Here is a 16,355-nt window from a genome sequence, read left to right as displayed (position 1 = left end):
CGAGACCTGGGCCAGAAAGGTCAAGAACTCCAGGATTGAGCAGATGTGACTCAGAATCCTTATCAGCCTTGTGGCCTGGGGAACTAGTGCCTTCATCTTCCTTTTATTATACGATGGAGGGGAATAAGCCCAGCTGCAGGGTTTGAACGTGTGGCTCGTCTCTGTAGAACAGCGGTCCCCAACCTTTTTGGCACCAGGGACTGGTTTCATGGAAGACAGTTTTTCCACGGACGGGGGTAATGTGGGGGGATGGTTCAGGCGGTAACGTGAGCAGTGGGGAGCGGCAGATGAAGCTCCGCCCACTGCTCACCTCCTGCTGTGTGGCCAGGTCCTAACAGGCCGCGGACCGATATCAGTCCACGGCCCAGGGGTTGGGGACCCCTGCTCTAGAAAACCTAGTGCAGTGCCTGGCATCTTGTAGGTGTTCATTGTGACTATGGACCCATCACTCCCTTGGCTCTTAAAGTCCTGGGCTCCGAAGGAAAGAGCACAGGCCAGAAGCCGGACTTCATCCCTGGCTCCATTGATGCCCAGCTCTGGGAAGATGCCGGGCCCCAGTGTCTTCAGGTCTCCTGCCCTAACACACAGTCCATATTTACCTCAAGGCAGAAGAGCTTTGATGATCAAAACACCACGGATGGGAAGGGTTAGCAGTGCACTATGAGTACAGATGTTTGCCTGCCTGCCAACTAGGTTATAAGAATATTTGGAAGATGACTAAGGTAATGTCTTCCACATGCTAAAGAGACGATGATTTCGTACCATGTGAGGTAGAGCGGGGAAAGCCCCCGCTCATTAGCAGAGTGACCTTGGAGAGTCATCACTCTCTGCCTCATTACCTCATCTAAAATATGAAAGCAATAAAATCCAGCCACACAAGGGTGGCTGTGAGGCTCACACGGGGCAGTCCATGTGGAAGGTCTTTGTAAACTGTTGAAATGCTCTGCACATGTCAGCAGCGCCCACCGCTCACGTGCCTGTGTGTTTATTGTTTCAGCGGAGAGTGCAGGACGTCATCAGCCCCATCGTGTTCGAGGCCGCCTACAGCCTGGGCGAGCATGTGATGGGAGAGGAGGAAAGGGAGCTGCCGGCCCTGACCCCTGTGCTCCGCTGGAAAAAGGGACAAAAGATTGCCCAGAAGAATCAGGTGAGAACCTGAAAGCTCACGGCTGGGACCCCAGGTGGCAGGTGCCTATGCAGAAGTAATGACCCTGGTGGCCTGGGAGCCCATGGCCAGCCACACCCCCTCCTGGGCCTCCCTTTCCCGATCTGCAAAATGATGAAATGTATGATTTAGGGGTTTGTGTCTACCAACCACGTGATTTAAACTCATTTTTTAAATGAGTTTAAACTCAAGCAATTAGAAAATGATGATCCCTTTGAGGTCATGAACTGGCTGCTTGGCCCCGGCACTTGCCTCGTGTTCCTACACTGTTTCCAGAGCTCAGATCAGCACCTAGTGAGTGCTCTACATACAGTACGTGTTTTATTGATGGGAGCATGAGTGGGGTGAAGAGGCAAGAACTTCCTCTTGCTAGAATTGGTGGTTGAGTTGAGAATGGCCGCTCAGGCATCTTTGGAAGGCAGAGCACCGTGAGCACAGGCTCTCACCATCTTCCCCCGCTTGGCAGATTCTGGGCTGTGCTGCTGTGCGGAGGAGCTGCAGGGTGACGTGGGGTGCAGGCCGTACGAGGCCATACAGGGTAGGAGTGAGCCATGAGGTAACGCCATGCAGCATCACTGGCCTGTCTGCCCCGAGTCATCTGAGAGATATACAGTGCTGACGACGATGCAGGAAATACACAAGAAATCTGGGATCCCAAGTCTTGTTCTAAATCTTTTTTTTTTTTGCGGTACGCGGGCCTCTCACTGTTGTGGCCTCTCCCGTTGGCGGAGCACAGGCTCCGGACGCGCAGGCTCAGCGGCCATGGCTCACGGGCCCAGCCGCTCTGCGGCATGTGGGATCTTCCCAGACTGGGGCACGAACCCGTGTCCCCTGCATCGGCAGGCAGACTCTCAACCACTGCGCCACCAGGGAAGCCCTGGTTCTAAATTTTTAACACCCAAGATCATCACAGATCCAGGACCTGGGGAAGGTCAGACAAAACTGTTTTTTGGCTTAACCAGACTCCTGGGTGGGGTGGGGGCAAAGCTGTGGAACCACCCACCAGCCCCAGTCTCCACAGTTCTGACTGCCCTGAGCTTATGGGAAAACTAGCAGATCAGTGACCCACGCCTTGCAGATGAGAGTTGTAAATAGAACCACAGAGAAGTGTTTGGAGTTCGAGATGTAAGATTTTTACCAAGATGTCCTCATTTTCTCCCAAAGTCTCTCCCATGTGGTCTTGGGTCAGGTTCCCCAGAAACAGAGCCTAAGACAGGGATTTAGGAGCAACTTGGTCTAATGAAGCTGTGCTCTTAAGAGAACCCTGTAAGGAAAGGGGAAAGGGTGAGCAAGTATGTGGTCTCAGCTGAAGTCTAGCTTTGGCCTGAGGCAGGGAGCTTTGGAGCATAAATTACAGCAAAGAGCTGTCCTCTCCTTGAGGGAAGGGTCTGGCCTTTTGTACCCCTTACTTGTCAGCCATTGGCTGGCTGTGGGGGATAGAACGGGAGTGTAGCCCTCCTTGAAGGAGACTCCCTGCAGCTGTGGACAGTTCTCTGGAGGAGGCTGCAGATGTGAGCCGTTAGCCGCCTGTAGCACATCAGCTGGGGGAGGGGCAGCAGTTGTAAAGGGATGTGGGCAGAAGCTGCTACCCGTATACACACAACCTACTGGCAACACTGCCCTTTTGGATGCTTCTTTTTTTGTTGTTTTTTTGCGGTATGCGGGCCTCTCACTGTTGTGGCCTCTCCCATTGCGGAGCACAGGCTCCGGACGCGCAGGCTCACGGGCCTAGCTGCTCCACGGCATATGGGATCTTCCCGGACTGGAGCACGAACCCGTGTCCCCTGCATCGGCAGGCAGACTCTCAACCCCTGCGCCACCAGGGAGGCCCTGGATGCTTCTTTTGAAGTCAAACATGAACTTTCAAAACACAAGTGACCTGTAGGGTGGCCAGAATGTCCAGCTGGTCACTGATACTTTGAGAAGGCTCTGGGGGAGTGAGGGGAGAGACCAGGAGGATGCTGGGTGTCTAAGTGGTGGGGCAGGGTAGAGGGGAGGCATGAGGAAGATGAGGACAGGAAGATAAGATGAAGAGGCGGGACAGGAAGCTGATGACTCCTACCTTGACTGAGGAGTAGAAGTGTGTATCATCTCCTGACAGTGAAGTTGGGCCAAGAGGTCAGGCTGGGGACCCAGTAAACCAGAATATTATGATAATTCCTAGATCATGAGTTCCCCGTCCTACTAATACTTTGCTCTCTAAGGTGGAATCTTGCTGGCCCAATAAAGTTGGGTTATGGGAGTGGTCCAAACTTGGGGTGCTGGGAATCATTTCAGGGTACCCTGTGCTTGTTTTACCTCTGAAATGACCCTGTGAGGTAGCGGCCTCCTCTGTTCAGCATCTTGCTAGCCCTGGGCATCCCTTCTACAATGAACCCAACTCTCATTTCTACCAATCCGTCAGTGGCACAGAGCGGGCCTTCTTTAGTGAAGAGCATCTTAGAACCTTTACTGGCATTTTTAGATTGAGGCAACCTGATCAAAGGCAGAGATGTAGGGAAAGATTAGTATGAAAATGCTCTTCTTGGTCACTTATGTTCAAGATGGCCAAGCAAGCATAAATATTTATGTCCATGCTTCCTGAGACCCCATTATAGTGATTATAAATGAGTAAATCAGAACAGGGAGGTGAATGCTGCTGGGGAAGGGGCATCAGCCAATGAGAGAGTCCAGGGATTTTTGGAATGAGTAAAGAAGAAGTAAGAGTGTTGGTGGGTGAACCTTGCACTCTACATGGAGGGGCTGGGTGCCTGTCCACCCATGGGTCCAGAGAGGCTGTAGCCACGGCCAGGCCAGCAGTTTCAGAGGGGTACAGGAGTGAGAAATGGGGCTGGAAACAGGGAAGGGGGGTGTTAAGTGAAGGTTCGTTTGTGGAAGAGTTGACTTTCTGCCCCTGTCCCCACACGTACATACTCCAGCCATGCAGAATAGCAAGAAGCCAGGCCTTTTATTTTCTAAAGAATTGAATGAACTGGTTGAGATAGTGTAGGTGGGCTGTTTCCCCAGGGGGAGGCCTTATTTCTTCTGGCATTTGGAGCCTCCAATGTAAGAGCTAGCTTCCCCTCCCACCATCCACCCAAACACCCAAATTTTCCAATCAGCTCTTTTACTTTATTCTTAAAAATGAATGGACAACCAAGGAAATCTGAAATTGAGGGGAAATGTGGTACATGGAGAAAAAAACCAAAATACACCTACAGAATAACTGACTTAGAAGGAAATAAATTTTTTAAGGAATAGAAGAGATTATAGCAATTTAAATACCAATTTATACTCTATGTAATAAACACAAGGAGATTCAAGAATATATTCTGGGGCTTCCCTGGTGGCGCAGTGGTTGAGAGTCCGCCTGCCGATGCAGGGGAAACGGGTTCGTGCCCCGGTCTGGGAAGATCCCACATGCCGCAGAGTGGCTGGGCCCGTGAGCCATGGCCGCTGGGCCTGTGCGTCCGGAGCCTGTGCTCCGCAGCGGGAGAGGCCACAACAGTGAGAGGCCCACGTACCGCAAAAAAAAAAAAAAAAAAAAAAAAAAAAAGAATATATTCTATCCATTAGAAAGTGGTTGGAATTCTATTTCTTCTTAAAAGAAAGGGAGAACAAGGAAAAGTTTCTTGAAAATTAACAATATGGATGCAGAGCCAAAAATGTAGTAGAAGATAATGATAAGAAATCTCCCAGTAAGCAGAGCTAGAAGACAAATAGAAAAGAGCTAAAGCATCAATCTGCAAGGTCCTATATCCAAGTAATAGGAATATCAGAAAAAGCAAACAGAGAAAATGAAAAACATTATGAGAGATAATGTAATAAAATTTCCCAGAGTTACAGAGAGACACTTTTTTAAATTTACAGGACCCTCAAACTTGCAAGCAGGATAAACCAAAAATATCCTAGATACATCATTTTGAAATGGTGCTACTCCTAACACATAAGGAAAATTCTAAATGCTTCCAGGACAGGGAGTACAGGATGGTGGTAGTGAGGAATATTTGTCCACTAACAGCATAATTAGAGTCACACTAAGTTGTCCATTAGACTTCTTATTAGCAAGATTGGAAGAAAGCATATGTGAAGTAAGGGCTTCAAAGCTCTGAGAGAAAGTGATTTTGAGACTAGGGTTTTATACTTAGCCTAACAGTCAAGTATGAGGTCAAAATAAAGTTATTTTTCAGACGAGCAAGGACCCAGAAAGTTTACATCCCTAGTAGCCTTTCCAAGGAAATAACCTGAGATGCACTCCAAGAAAACAAGGGTGACAATCAGAAGGAGCAATATGGGGGATGTAAGAACTAACTCCTAGAAGTCTAATGACAAGAAATTCCAGGATTACAACTGTGCAGCAAGTCTAAAAAACAGTTGATCAGTTTAGAATAGGGTATCAATGAACTTCGAGAAGAATGAAGCCAGCCATAGCAGAATGACAAGAGAGTAGCAAATATTCAGGATACAGTGGAGATGGAATATATTTTTTCTATGGATAAGAAAAAATAAAGGCAGTCAAAAATCCCCAGGAAAATAAAAACATGGCCAATATGTCATGGTTCAAATATAAAACAAATTAAAGTGTGGTGGGATTTTAAGCAAATAGAAGAATATATGGAAGAGAAGGACCTTAATACTAGAAGCATTCTCCCTTAAGCAAAAGTTGAGTATTCTAGTAGTTTAACTTTGCACCTGTAGAGGAAGATATGTAATTATGACACTTGTCTTGGCTCTGCTGTGAACAGTAATCAAGAGGCCATAATGACAACATGATTTATTGGTTGTTAGTATTTACAGTCAAGCCAAATCAGTTACGGTTATAGTACATAGTGTAAATGTCTTTAATTTTACTGTATAGAGTTTAAAATAGAACAAAACAAGTTGTTTTAATGTCTTAATCTTTTAAATTGGTGAGCCAAGAGATATTGTAAAACTTGATGAAACAAGAAAAAGTTGTGATTACTTAAAATTGCAGAGGTTACCAGTAGAGCAGTGCTTCTTAAAGTGTGGTCGCTGAACCAGCAACATCAAACTCCCTTGGGATGTTGTCAGAAATGAAAATTCTTGGGCCCCACCCCAGACCCTTTAATCAGAAACTCATGGGTGGGTCCCAGCAAACTGAGTTCTAACAAGCTGATCAGGTAATTCTGATGCAGCTAACATTTGAGAACCAGTGCAGCAGAGGAGCTGAGAGTAACGATTTGCCTGTCAAAATTAGGAAGGTGGATGGTGGGAGGGGGCCTTCATGTAGGTGAGTTCAATTCTTGTCTATCATGGAAGGAGTTCAGTGAGATAATGTCTAAATCTGATAAATCAAGAAGTAGTAGTATCAATATATTTTCTAGAGATATGGAAATAATCATCAAAAGAAACATAAATGGACATGGGTAAGAGTGGTTCCTCTTGAGAGGAGGACTCAGTATATGAAGGTGTGTGGCAGGAGGTTATTATTTTAACCATGTGATTTCTTTGGTTGAAAATAAAATGAAAGAAAAATATTGTCCTTAGATTGAGAAGATTGTCCAGGAGCCTGAGAAAAATTCTGGGAGAATGATCCTTGCTTTACTCCTTTTCCTGATTATGGCAAAAAAAAAAAAAAAAAAAAGATAATTTAATGATCTTTCTCCATGTGTCTTCCAGATGTTGGCTTAATTTAAGGGAAAGATTCTGAGAGCTAGGCCCACTCTAGGAAGCAGAGCTGATTTTTAACTTGTATGTATGTGACAGGTCCACAAAGAGCATCTAACCTCTTTCCTAGGAAGGAATAAACTCATTGAAACTCTTCATTTTGCCAGGTAACTTTAGGATTTAAGTGCCTTAGTCTCATCAACTAAAAGGCACTAAAAGCCCGTATTGGTACATAGGACTGTGCAATAGAGTGGGTTAAATTCTGGTGATCTTTTAGAGTCAGGGTCTGCCCCCATTGGTGGTCTAGTTCAGGTGGAATAGCTGCACAGTGTATATAACATGGAGTCAGTGACTAGAGGATGTTTTTTTAAATTTTTTAAATTTATTTTTATTTTTTATACATCTTTATTGAAGTATAATTTCTTCACAATGCTGTGTTAGTTTCTGTTGTACAACAAAGTAAATCAGCCATATGCATACGTATATCCCCATATCCCCTCCCTCTTGAGCCTCCCTCCCACTCTCCCTATCCCACCCCTCTAGGTCGTCGCAAAGCACTGAGCTGATCTCCCTGTGCTATGCTGCTGCTTCCCACTAGCTATCTGTTTTACATTTGGTAGTGTATATATGTCCATGCTACTCTCACTTTGCCCCAGCTTCCTGCTCCCACCCCATGTCCTCAAGTCCATTCTCTGTGTCTACGTCTTTATTTCTGCCCTGCCACTAGGTTCATCAGTACCTTTTTTTTTTAGATTCCATACATATGCGTTAGCATATGGTATTTGTTTTTCTTTTTCTGACTTACTTCACTCTGTATGATAGACTCTAGGTCCATCCACCTCACTACAAATAACTCAATTTCATTTCTTTTTATGGCTGAGTAATATTCCATTGTATATATGTGCCACGTCTTCTTTATCCATTCATCTGTCCATGGACATTTAGGTTGCTTCCATGTCCTGGCTATTGTAAATAGTGCTGCAATGAACATTGTGGTATATGCTTTCTTTGAATTATGGTTTTCTCAGGGTATATGCCCAGTAGTGAGATTGCTGGGTCATATGGTAGTTCTGTTTTTAGTTTTGTAAGGAACCTCCATACTGTTCTCCATGGTTGTTGTATCAATTTACATTCCCACCAACAGCGCAGGAGGGTTCCCTTTTCTCCACACCCTTTCCAGCATTTATTGTTTCTAGATTTTTTGATAATGGCTATTCTTACTGGTGTGAAGTGATACCTCATTGAAGCTTTGATTTGCATTTCTCTAATACGTAGTGATGTTGAGCATATTTTCATGTGCTTCTTGGCCATCTGTATGTCTTCTTTGGTGAAATGTCTGTTTAGGTCTTCTGCCCGTTTTTTAATTGGGTTGTTTTTTTGATATTGAGCTCCATGAGCTGTTTGTGTATTTTGGAGACTAATCCTTTGTCAGTTGTTTCATTTGCAAATATTTTCTCCCATTCTGAGGGTTGTCTTTTCATCTTGTTTATGGTTTCCTTTGCTGTGCAAAAGCTTTTAAGTTTAATTAGGTCCCATTTCTTTATTTTTGTTTTTATTTTCATTAAGAGGTGGGTCAAAAAAGATCTTGCTGAGATTTATGTTAGAGAGTGTTCAGCTTATGTTTTCCTCTAAGAGTTTTATAGTATCTGGCCTTACATTTAGGTCTTAATCCATTTGGGGTTTATTTTTATGTATGGTGTTAGGTTGTGTTCTAATTTCATTCTTTTACATGTAGCTGTCCAGTTTTCCCAGCACCACTTATTGAAGAGGCTGTCTTTTCTCCATTGTATATTCTTGCCTCCTTTGTTGTAAATTAGATGACCATATGTGCATGGGTTTATCTCTGGGCTTTCTATCCTGTTCCATTGATCTATATTTCTGTTATTGTGCCAGTACCATAGAGTCTTGATTACTGTAGCTTTGTAGTATAGTCTGAAGTCAGGGAGCCTGATTCCTCCAGCTCTGTTTTTCTTTCGTAAGATTGCTTTGGCTATTCGGGCTCTTATGTGTTTCCATACGAATTGTAAAAATTTTTTGTTCTAATTCTGTGAAGAATGACATTGGTAGTTTGATAGAGATTGCATTGAATCTGTAGATTGCTTTGGGTAGTATAATCATTTCCACAATATTGCTTCTTCCAATCCAAGAACATGGTATATTTCTCCATCTGTTTATGTCATCTTTGATTTCTTTCATCAGTGTTTTATAGTTTTCTGAATACAAGTCTTTTGCCTCCTTAGGTAGGTTTATTCCTAGGTATTCTTTTTGTTGTGACGGTAAATGGGATTATTTCCTTAATTTTTCTTTCTGATTTTCATTGTTAGTATATAGGAATGCCAGAGATTTCTGTGCATTAATTTTGTATCCTGCAACCTTATCAAATTCATTGATTAGTTCTAGGAGTTTTCTGGTGGCATCTTTAGGATTTTCTGTGTATAGCATCATGTCATCTGCAGTGACAGTTTTACTTCTCTTTTCCAATTTGTATTCCTTTTATTTCTTTTTCTTCTCTGATTGCCATGACTAGGACTTCCACACTATTGTGAATAAGAGTGGTGAGAGTGGACATCCTTGTCTTGTTCCTGATCTTAGAGGAAATGCTTTCAGTTTTTCACCATTGAGAACGATGTTTGCTGTGGGATTGTCATATATAGACTTTGTTATGTTGAGGTAGGTTCCCTCTATGCCCATTTTCTGGAGAGTATTTATCATAAATGGGTGTTGAATTTTGTCAAAAGCTTTTTCTGCCTCTATTGAGACGATCTTATGTTTTTTATTCCTTAATTTGTTAATATGGTGTGTCATATTGATTGATTTGCATATATTGAAGAATCCTTGCATCCCTGGGATAAATCCCACTTGATCATGGTGTATGATCTTTTTAACATGTTGTTGGACTCTGTTTGCTAGTATTTTGTTCAGGATTTTTGCATCTGTGTTCATCAGTGAATATTGGTCTATAATTTTCTTTTTTTGTGATATCTTTTTCTGGTTTTGGTATCAGGGTGATGGTGGCTTTGTAGAATGAATTTGGGAGTGTTCCTCCCTCTGCAAATTTTTGGAAGAGTTTGAGAAGGATCGTTGTTAGCTCTTCTCTACATGTTTTATAGAATTCACCTGTGAAGCCATCTGGTCCTGGGCTTTTGTTTGTTGGAAGATTTTTAATTACAGTTTCACTTTCATTACTTGTGATAGGTCTGTTTATATTTTCTAATTCTTCCTGGTTCAGTCTTGGAAAATTGTACCTTTCCAAGAATTTGTCCATTTCTTCATGGTTGTCCATTTTATTGGCATATAGTTGTTTGTAGTAGTCTCTTATAATCCTTTGTATTTCTGCGGGGTCAGTTGTGATTTCTCCTTTTTCATTTCTAATTTTACTGATTTGCGTCCTCTCACTTTTTTTCTTGATGAGTCTGGCTAAGGGTTAGAGCATATTAAGTACAGGCTTACTGATGGATCCCAGGCTTTTGGCAGAGAGTGGGAGTGAGTGAGGCAGGCAGGAGGCCAAGCCTTCCCTCTGCCGGGTGAAGAGCAGCCTTGGGAGAAAATGGGCTTCAGGGTGGGTGCCAGGCTGTATGCCAGGCTGTATGAGTGAATAGTGGGGTTGCCACTGTTGCTGAGGACCAATTGGGATTCTGGGCACTTGGAGAATATTATAGCTCTAATGCTACAACCTCTGTAGGACGTACAGCCTGATGAATGCACGTTTCACCTTAAAAATTTAAGGAAAGCAGAGACCTGCCTCTCTTGCCTCAAGAAATATTTGGTACAGATATAACAACAACAAAGTGTTTTATCCATTAGCCAGAAGAGTAATTTAAAAGGACTATAAATCTAAGAGCAATTCAGCTAATTGAGTGTCTGCTACACGTAAGATGTGGATAAAAAGATAAATGAAACATTGCTGCCTTAGTAGACTTAGAGACTGTACAGGAATAACTTATACAGAGCAGAAAGTGAGATTCAGACTAGTGTGTGTGAATTTCACTCCGGAGACCTCTTCCAGCTGAGGGTAAGGAGATGCTCTCTGGAGAAGGGAGAATTGGCTGGAGCCTCATGGAAGAAGTAGGATTTGGATACTTGGGGCTGGAGGGCTTTGACCAACAGAGAAGGAGGAGGGCGTGATGGATGCTAATGGTCTTCCATGTGGCTGAACATCTAGTGAGGAGGAGAGGGGCCATTAGGGCTAGAGGTACAGTCAGACAGTCTAAGGCCACTTGTTCACTGACCAGGGAGTTGGACTTGATTGAACTGGTAGGGGACAGCAGACCATCACATCTTCTTGAGATGGTCTGCCTGGACTGGGGGGCCAGTTAGGAGCTCTCACAGCAGCCCCAGGAAGGTCTTGCAGGTCAGTTCATGAAGGTTCTGTCTGATAACACTCAGAGAGTTGACTCATCATCAGTTCCTAGTGGGTCTCAGCTGCTGAAAGAGTATGGAATGAAATGAAACAGTCCTGGAAAGTTCTGGCTGGCCTGTGTGCTGGGAAAGCAGGAAGGCTGTCATTGGGGCCCTAATGTTTCTCCTACAGGTGAGCATACCAATGGCTATGACAGAGGCCCTGGCTTCAAACCCTATACACAGAGTAGAGCTTTGGAAATAACTGCTCTCAGCCTTCCTCAGGAGGCCCCCAAAGAGACCTGGCTGGGGCTGGACTTCCCGGCCACCCACTGTGGTAGACAGAATGGCCCCCAAAGATGTCTACACCCTCATTCCTGGAACCTGTGAATATAATGCATCACATGGCAAAGGGAAGGACTTTGCAGTTGTAACTAAGGTTATGGGCTTTACACTAGGGAGAGTATCCTGGATTATCCAGATGGGCCCAATCTTTCTCCAGCTGGAGGCAGAAGGAAGGAGGAAGAATAGGAAGTCAGAGAGATCTGAAGCTTGAGAAGGACTTGACCTGCCATTGCTGGCTTTGAAGATGGTGGTGCAACTTGACAAGGAATGCAGACAACCTTGAGGAGCTAAGAGAGGCTCCCTGGTGAGTGTCAGCATGGAAATGGGGACCTCAGTCCTACAACCACGGGGCAGTAAATTCCGCAAACAACCTGAGTAGGCCTGAAAGCAGATTTTCCCCAAGAGCCTCCAGATAAGGGCCCAGACCAGGTAACACCTTGATTTTTGCTGTTGACCCCCAATGCTTAGCACTGCCTGGCTCATAGAGGATGCTCAGTAAACCTATCTCAGTGGAAAGGGCCCTTCTGAAAGAGCACAAGGCTAGGTCCTCCTGCAGACGTTGGACATCTTATCAGAATTTCTTCACTGCAGATTCAGCAAAGCTGTATAATTAAAAGAAATGTGCTCCATGAACTCTCTAAGAATTCCTCCCAGGCAGGAGAGCAAGGTATGTGATTTAGGGTGACTTACCTACTCCACAGTACATTTGTGCATGTGTGAGTCTATTATTTTGAAGACCAAGATGGAGGAGACACAGCTGATGAGAGGAAAGGCACTGGCTATGTTGAGAATACTCACTTTGTCATCTTTTAAGGGATAGGTGAACTGTTTTACTCTAATATTAACGTTTTACTATGTTGAAGCCATAAAATCTGAACCTCCATTGTGCTGGAAACCATCACCATCTGGACCTCCCACCCCGGCCCCTCAGTGCCTGGGTGTGTGGGATGCCAGCCCCGTGCCCACAAAGACTCAGTGTTTGTTCAGCCTGGACATTAGGTAATGCTTTCCTGGCTGAGGTGCCCAGCCAGCTTAAAATGCCATTATTTACAGCTCTAAGGTTTATTTTCATTATCATATGTAAAGTCTCTGCAGAAGGATGGAAAGCTGAGGGGTTGGCAGGGAGGAGAGAGCAGAGTAACTCCAGACCTCAGAGCCGGACAGGTCTCAGAGACCATCCAACCTGCGGGTTCCAGAGTACACACCTGGATTCAAGGGAGCAGGTTGGTGCAGTGGAGGAGAAGGGGTGTTAGAGGAGGAGGTGTCCAGCCCCCTCCCTATTTCAGCCTGATCAGTCCTACTTTTATAGGCATCAGCTATTTGGCATCAGCCTCTGGCTAATCTTCTCAGAAAGGGCACCATGGTGAAACACCTGTGAAAACCATCCACTTTCAAGTACAGGTGAGGAAAACAAGTACGTAGTTCAACATTACTGACCACAGAAGTCTGGCTGTATCTGTTTCTCAGGCTTCCCGTCAAGGTTAATCCAAAGAGCAAAGGAGAGGTTACACCTACTATCAAAGGCTGGGCTGTACTTGTAGTCACCTGTTGAATTTTTACAATTTCTTCTTCAGTGTTATACTTTATCTTTGCAATTTTTTTTTAGCATGAGATTCTTTTTTTTTTTTTTTGGCCCCACTATGCGGCATGCGAGATCTTAGTTCTCTAACCAGGGATTGAACCCAGGCCACGGCAGTGAAAGCGCCAAGTCCTAACCACTGGACCACTAGGGAACTCCCGCAGCATGGGATTCTTTATTTCTTTTTTTTTTATATTCAAAGAAGATTTAATACCTATCCTTATCAAACTCTTCCAAAACAAATCAAAGAGAAGGGAACACATCCTAACTCATTTTACGAGGCCAGCATTACCCTAATCCCAAACCAGACAAGAACAACACCCAAGAAAGAAAATTATAGGCCAATATCGCTGATGAACATAGATGCAAAAATCCTTAACAAAATATTAGCAAACTGAATTACAACCGTTATCTTTGCAGTTTCTGGAAAGAATGTGTTCTGGTCCTCCAAAACTCTTTTCAGAAGAAAATAGTGGTTTTACTCCAAATCTTCAGCCTATTGAATTTTCTTCTACATTGTCCTGCTTTATTAAAAACCTCCTGCACAGGCATGTGGAGTGTGTGTGTAAACAAGCGAGGGTGCACATCCAGTGGATAGTCTCTAGCTGGGGAAGAAATCTTAGCTTCTCTGTTGGTATCTTTTGAGATGATTCAGGAAGTCAAAGGCCAGGCTCTTGCTACTTGAAATGCTACCTAGAGCCCATTCACATGATGTTCTTGCAGACAGGGGAGGAGAGGTCCCCCTGGCGTCCTCTCCAGTTTGAAGCCATCTTTCTCACTCCCGGTTGCCTGACTACGTCTGACTCAGCAGCTTTTAGAAGCATGGCTAGGGACTTCCCTGGTGGTCCAGTGGTTAAGGCTTCGTGCTCCCAATGCAGGGGGTCCGGGTTCCATCCCTGGTCAGGGAACTAGATACCACGTGCCGCAACTAAAGGAGCCCGCATGCCACAACTAAAGATCCCGTGTGCTACAACAAAGACCCAGTGCAGCCAAATTAAAAAAAAACAAAGAAGCATGCTAGAATACTCTTCCTTTTCTCTGACAGCACCAGCCCCTTTTTTTGACCTTGTTGGTTCTGTTTTCTGCCTCTTGTGACTAACAGCAACATTTTCTTAAAAAAATAAATAAATAAACAAAGAACACAAACTATTCCAGGGTAAAAATCAAGGCAAAGAAACTCTGGCCCTTTAAAAAAAAAGAAGAAACGAAAGAAATTCTGGGGCTTCCCTGGTGGCGCAGTGGTTAAGAATCCACCTGCCAATGCAGGGGACACAGGTTCGAGCCCTGGTCCGGGAAGATCCCACATGCCGCGGAGCAACTAAGCCTGTGTGCCACAACTACTGAGCCTGCGCTCTAGAGCCCATGAGCCACAGCTACTGAGCCGGCACGCCACAACTACTGAAGCCCTCACGCCTAGAGCCCGTGCTCCGCAATAAGAGAAGCCACTGCAATGAGAAGGCTGCGCTCTGCAACGAAAGAGTAGCCCCCACTTGCCACAACTAGAGAAAGCCCAAACGCAGCAATGAAGACCCAACACAGCCAAAAATAAATAAATAAATTTATTTAAAAAAAAGAAGGAAATTTTGGTTCTGGAAGGCAGGAGATCCCTAGAGGAGAGTTGATGGCTGAGCTTGTAGAGGGACTTGAAATATGGCCTGCAAAAAGCCACCAAGTCTCAGGCAGACCTGGAAAGGACACTGGGAGGGTCCAGAGGCCAGGTGCAGGCCCAGGTGGGCAGGACCTCCCTGATCAGCTCCTCCTCCCACTCAGTTCTTCATAGGGATTGAACTAGATCTTCAAAATGTTGCCTTCAGGCAGTGGGGGCTGTTCTCCGAACCACAGGGCCATGGAGTAAACCAAGGGATACCCAAAAGACAGAAGCATTTATCACTTCCAGTTTTTCCATGGGGGACATGAAGCAAAATCAGTACCACGTTTGTTGTTTAGAGGGAAACCAACTGGACTCCTCCCATGATTTCAAAATCTGAAAGGACAATTTATACAGACCCTGAGATAGAAGGAATTTCTCAGCTTTAATTTTACAAAGTATTTGTCTTTCATTTATTCTTGTGGACGTGCTATTCTTTAGAAAGCAAGTCTGTCTGCATGACCTGATTTTATTTGTTTATTATTTATTTATTTATTTATTTATTTATTATTTTTGGCTGCGTTGGGTCTTCGTTGCTGTGTGCAGACTTTCTCTAGTTGCAGTGAGTGGGGCTACTCTTTGTTGCGGTGCGCGGGCTTCTCATTGCGGTGGCTTCTCTTGTTGCGGAGCACGGGCTCTAGGCATGCGGGCTTCAGTAGTTGTGGCGCACGGGCTTAGCTGCTCCGCCGCATGTGGGATCTTCCCGGACCAGGGCTCGAAACCATAACCCCTGCATTGGCAGGCGGATTCTTAACGACTGCGCCAGTAGGGAAGCCTGTGACCTGATTTTAAATACCAAGCTATGAGACTCTTCCTTCCTTCATTTGGGTATAAGACTCAATAGAGCTGAAATTCCTGGGACCACCCAGGAATGAGGTCTTTAATGTGCCACGTTAAGGACAATTTTGCATTCTGGAAAAAGCATTAAAATGGAATTGGGACGGAGAAACCTCTTACACTCAGGTCATGGCATTTACACACACACACACACACACACACACACACACACAAATGTTTAATACTATGCTAGGTGCTGGGGGCTGCAGGCATGAATTACCTATGGCTGGGGCCTCTGGGAACTTATGTGGGACGATGGGAGGAACAGCAGTTCAGAAATGTCCCTCCTGTTGTCCAGGCAGAGACCTTCTGCAAAGTCAGATCGCCCATCAGGAAATGTCTCGCTCATTTTAGCTTACAAACAGCCTTGGGCTGGGATTTGAAAAGCATTAATTCCCACCCAATCCAATTGTCCTATTTTCTCAGGTCTCAGCATGGGACCGGTTTGCCATGGCAACCCTATAAACAGTGTCTATCCTACATCAATGATTTATATATTTTTTAAGCTAATATCACCAACTTCAAGAAACTGATCCTCCTCTGAACATGACAGCTGGAATAGACTAAGAATCCTACTTCCTGCTAGATCAGTGCAGATTTTTCCACTGTACATTTGGGTGGGAGAAAATGGGCTCTCCAAGGCCTGAGCACCTGGGCGACTGCTTTTCTGAAGTCAGCCTTGGCTAGGGCAACCATTGAGCTATCACACGCACCCAAGGTTGTTCTGGCCTTGGTAGCCACAGCTTTGTGAGAAAAACACAGCCAACTCCAGCCTCTGTGCTCTGGTTTAGAGCAAAATGTAAATTGAACTGAATTTATTGTCTTCTACCCTCCCC

At 44.7% G+C, this 16,355-nt stretch overlaps 1 protein-coding gene across 1 annotated transcript in view; it reads left to right on the top strand.

Annotated features, from left to right (window-relative positions):
- Positions 1–16,355, top strand: part of ITGA9 (integrin subunit alpha 9) — a 353,562-nt gene that overhangs the window by 174,932 nt on the left and 162,275 nt on the right. Inside the window, exon 16 of the mRNA XM_079713622.1 lies at positions 998–1,147. Coding sequence (XP_079569748.1) covers positions 998–1,147 — 150 coding nt within the window. The remainder of the gene's footprint in view (positions 1–997; positions 1,148–16,355) is intronic.

Source organism: Hyperoodon ampullatus, assembly GCF_949752795.1.
Source record: "Hyperoodon ampullatus genome assembly, chromosome: 10".
NCBI classification, from domain to species: Eukaryota; Metazoa; Chordata; class Mammalia; order Artiodactyla; family Ziphiidae; genus Hyperoodon; species Hyperoodon ampullatus.
This window is presented reverse-complemented; position numbering and strand designations above follow the sequence as displayed.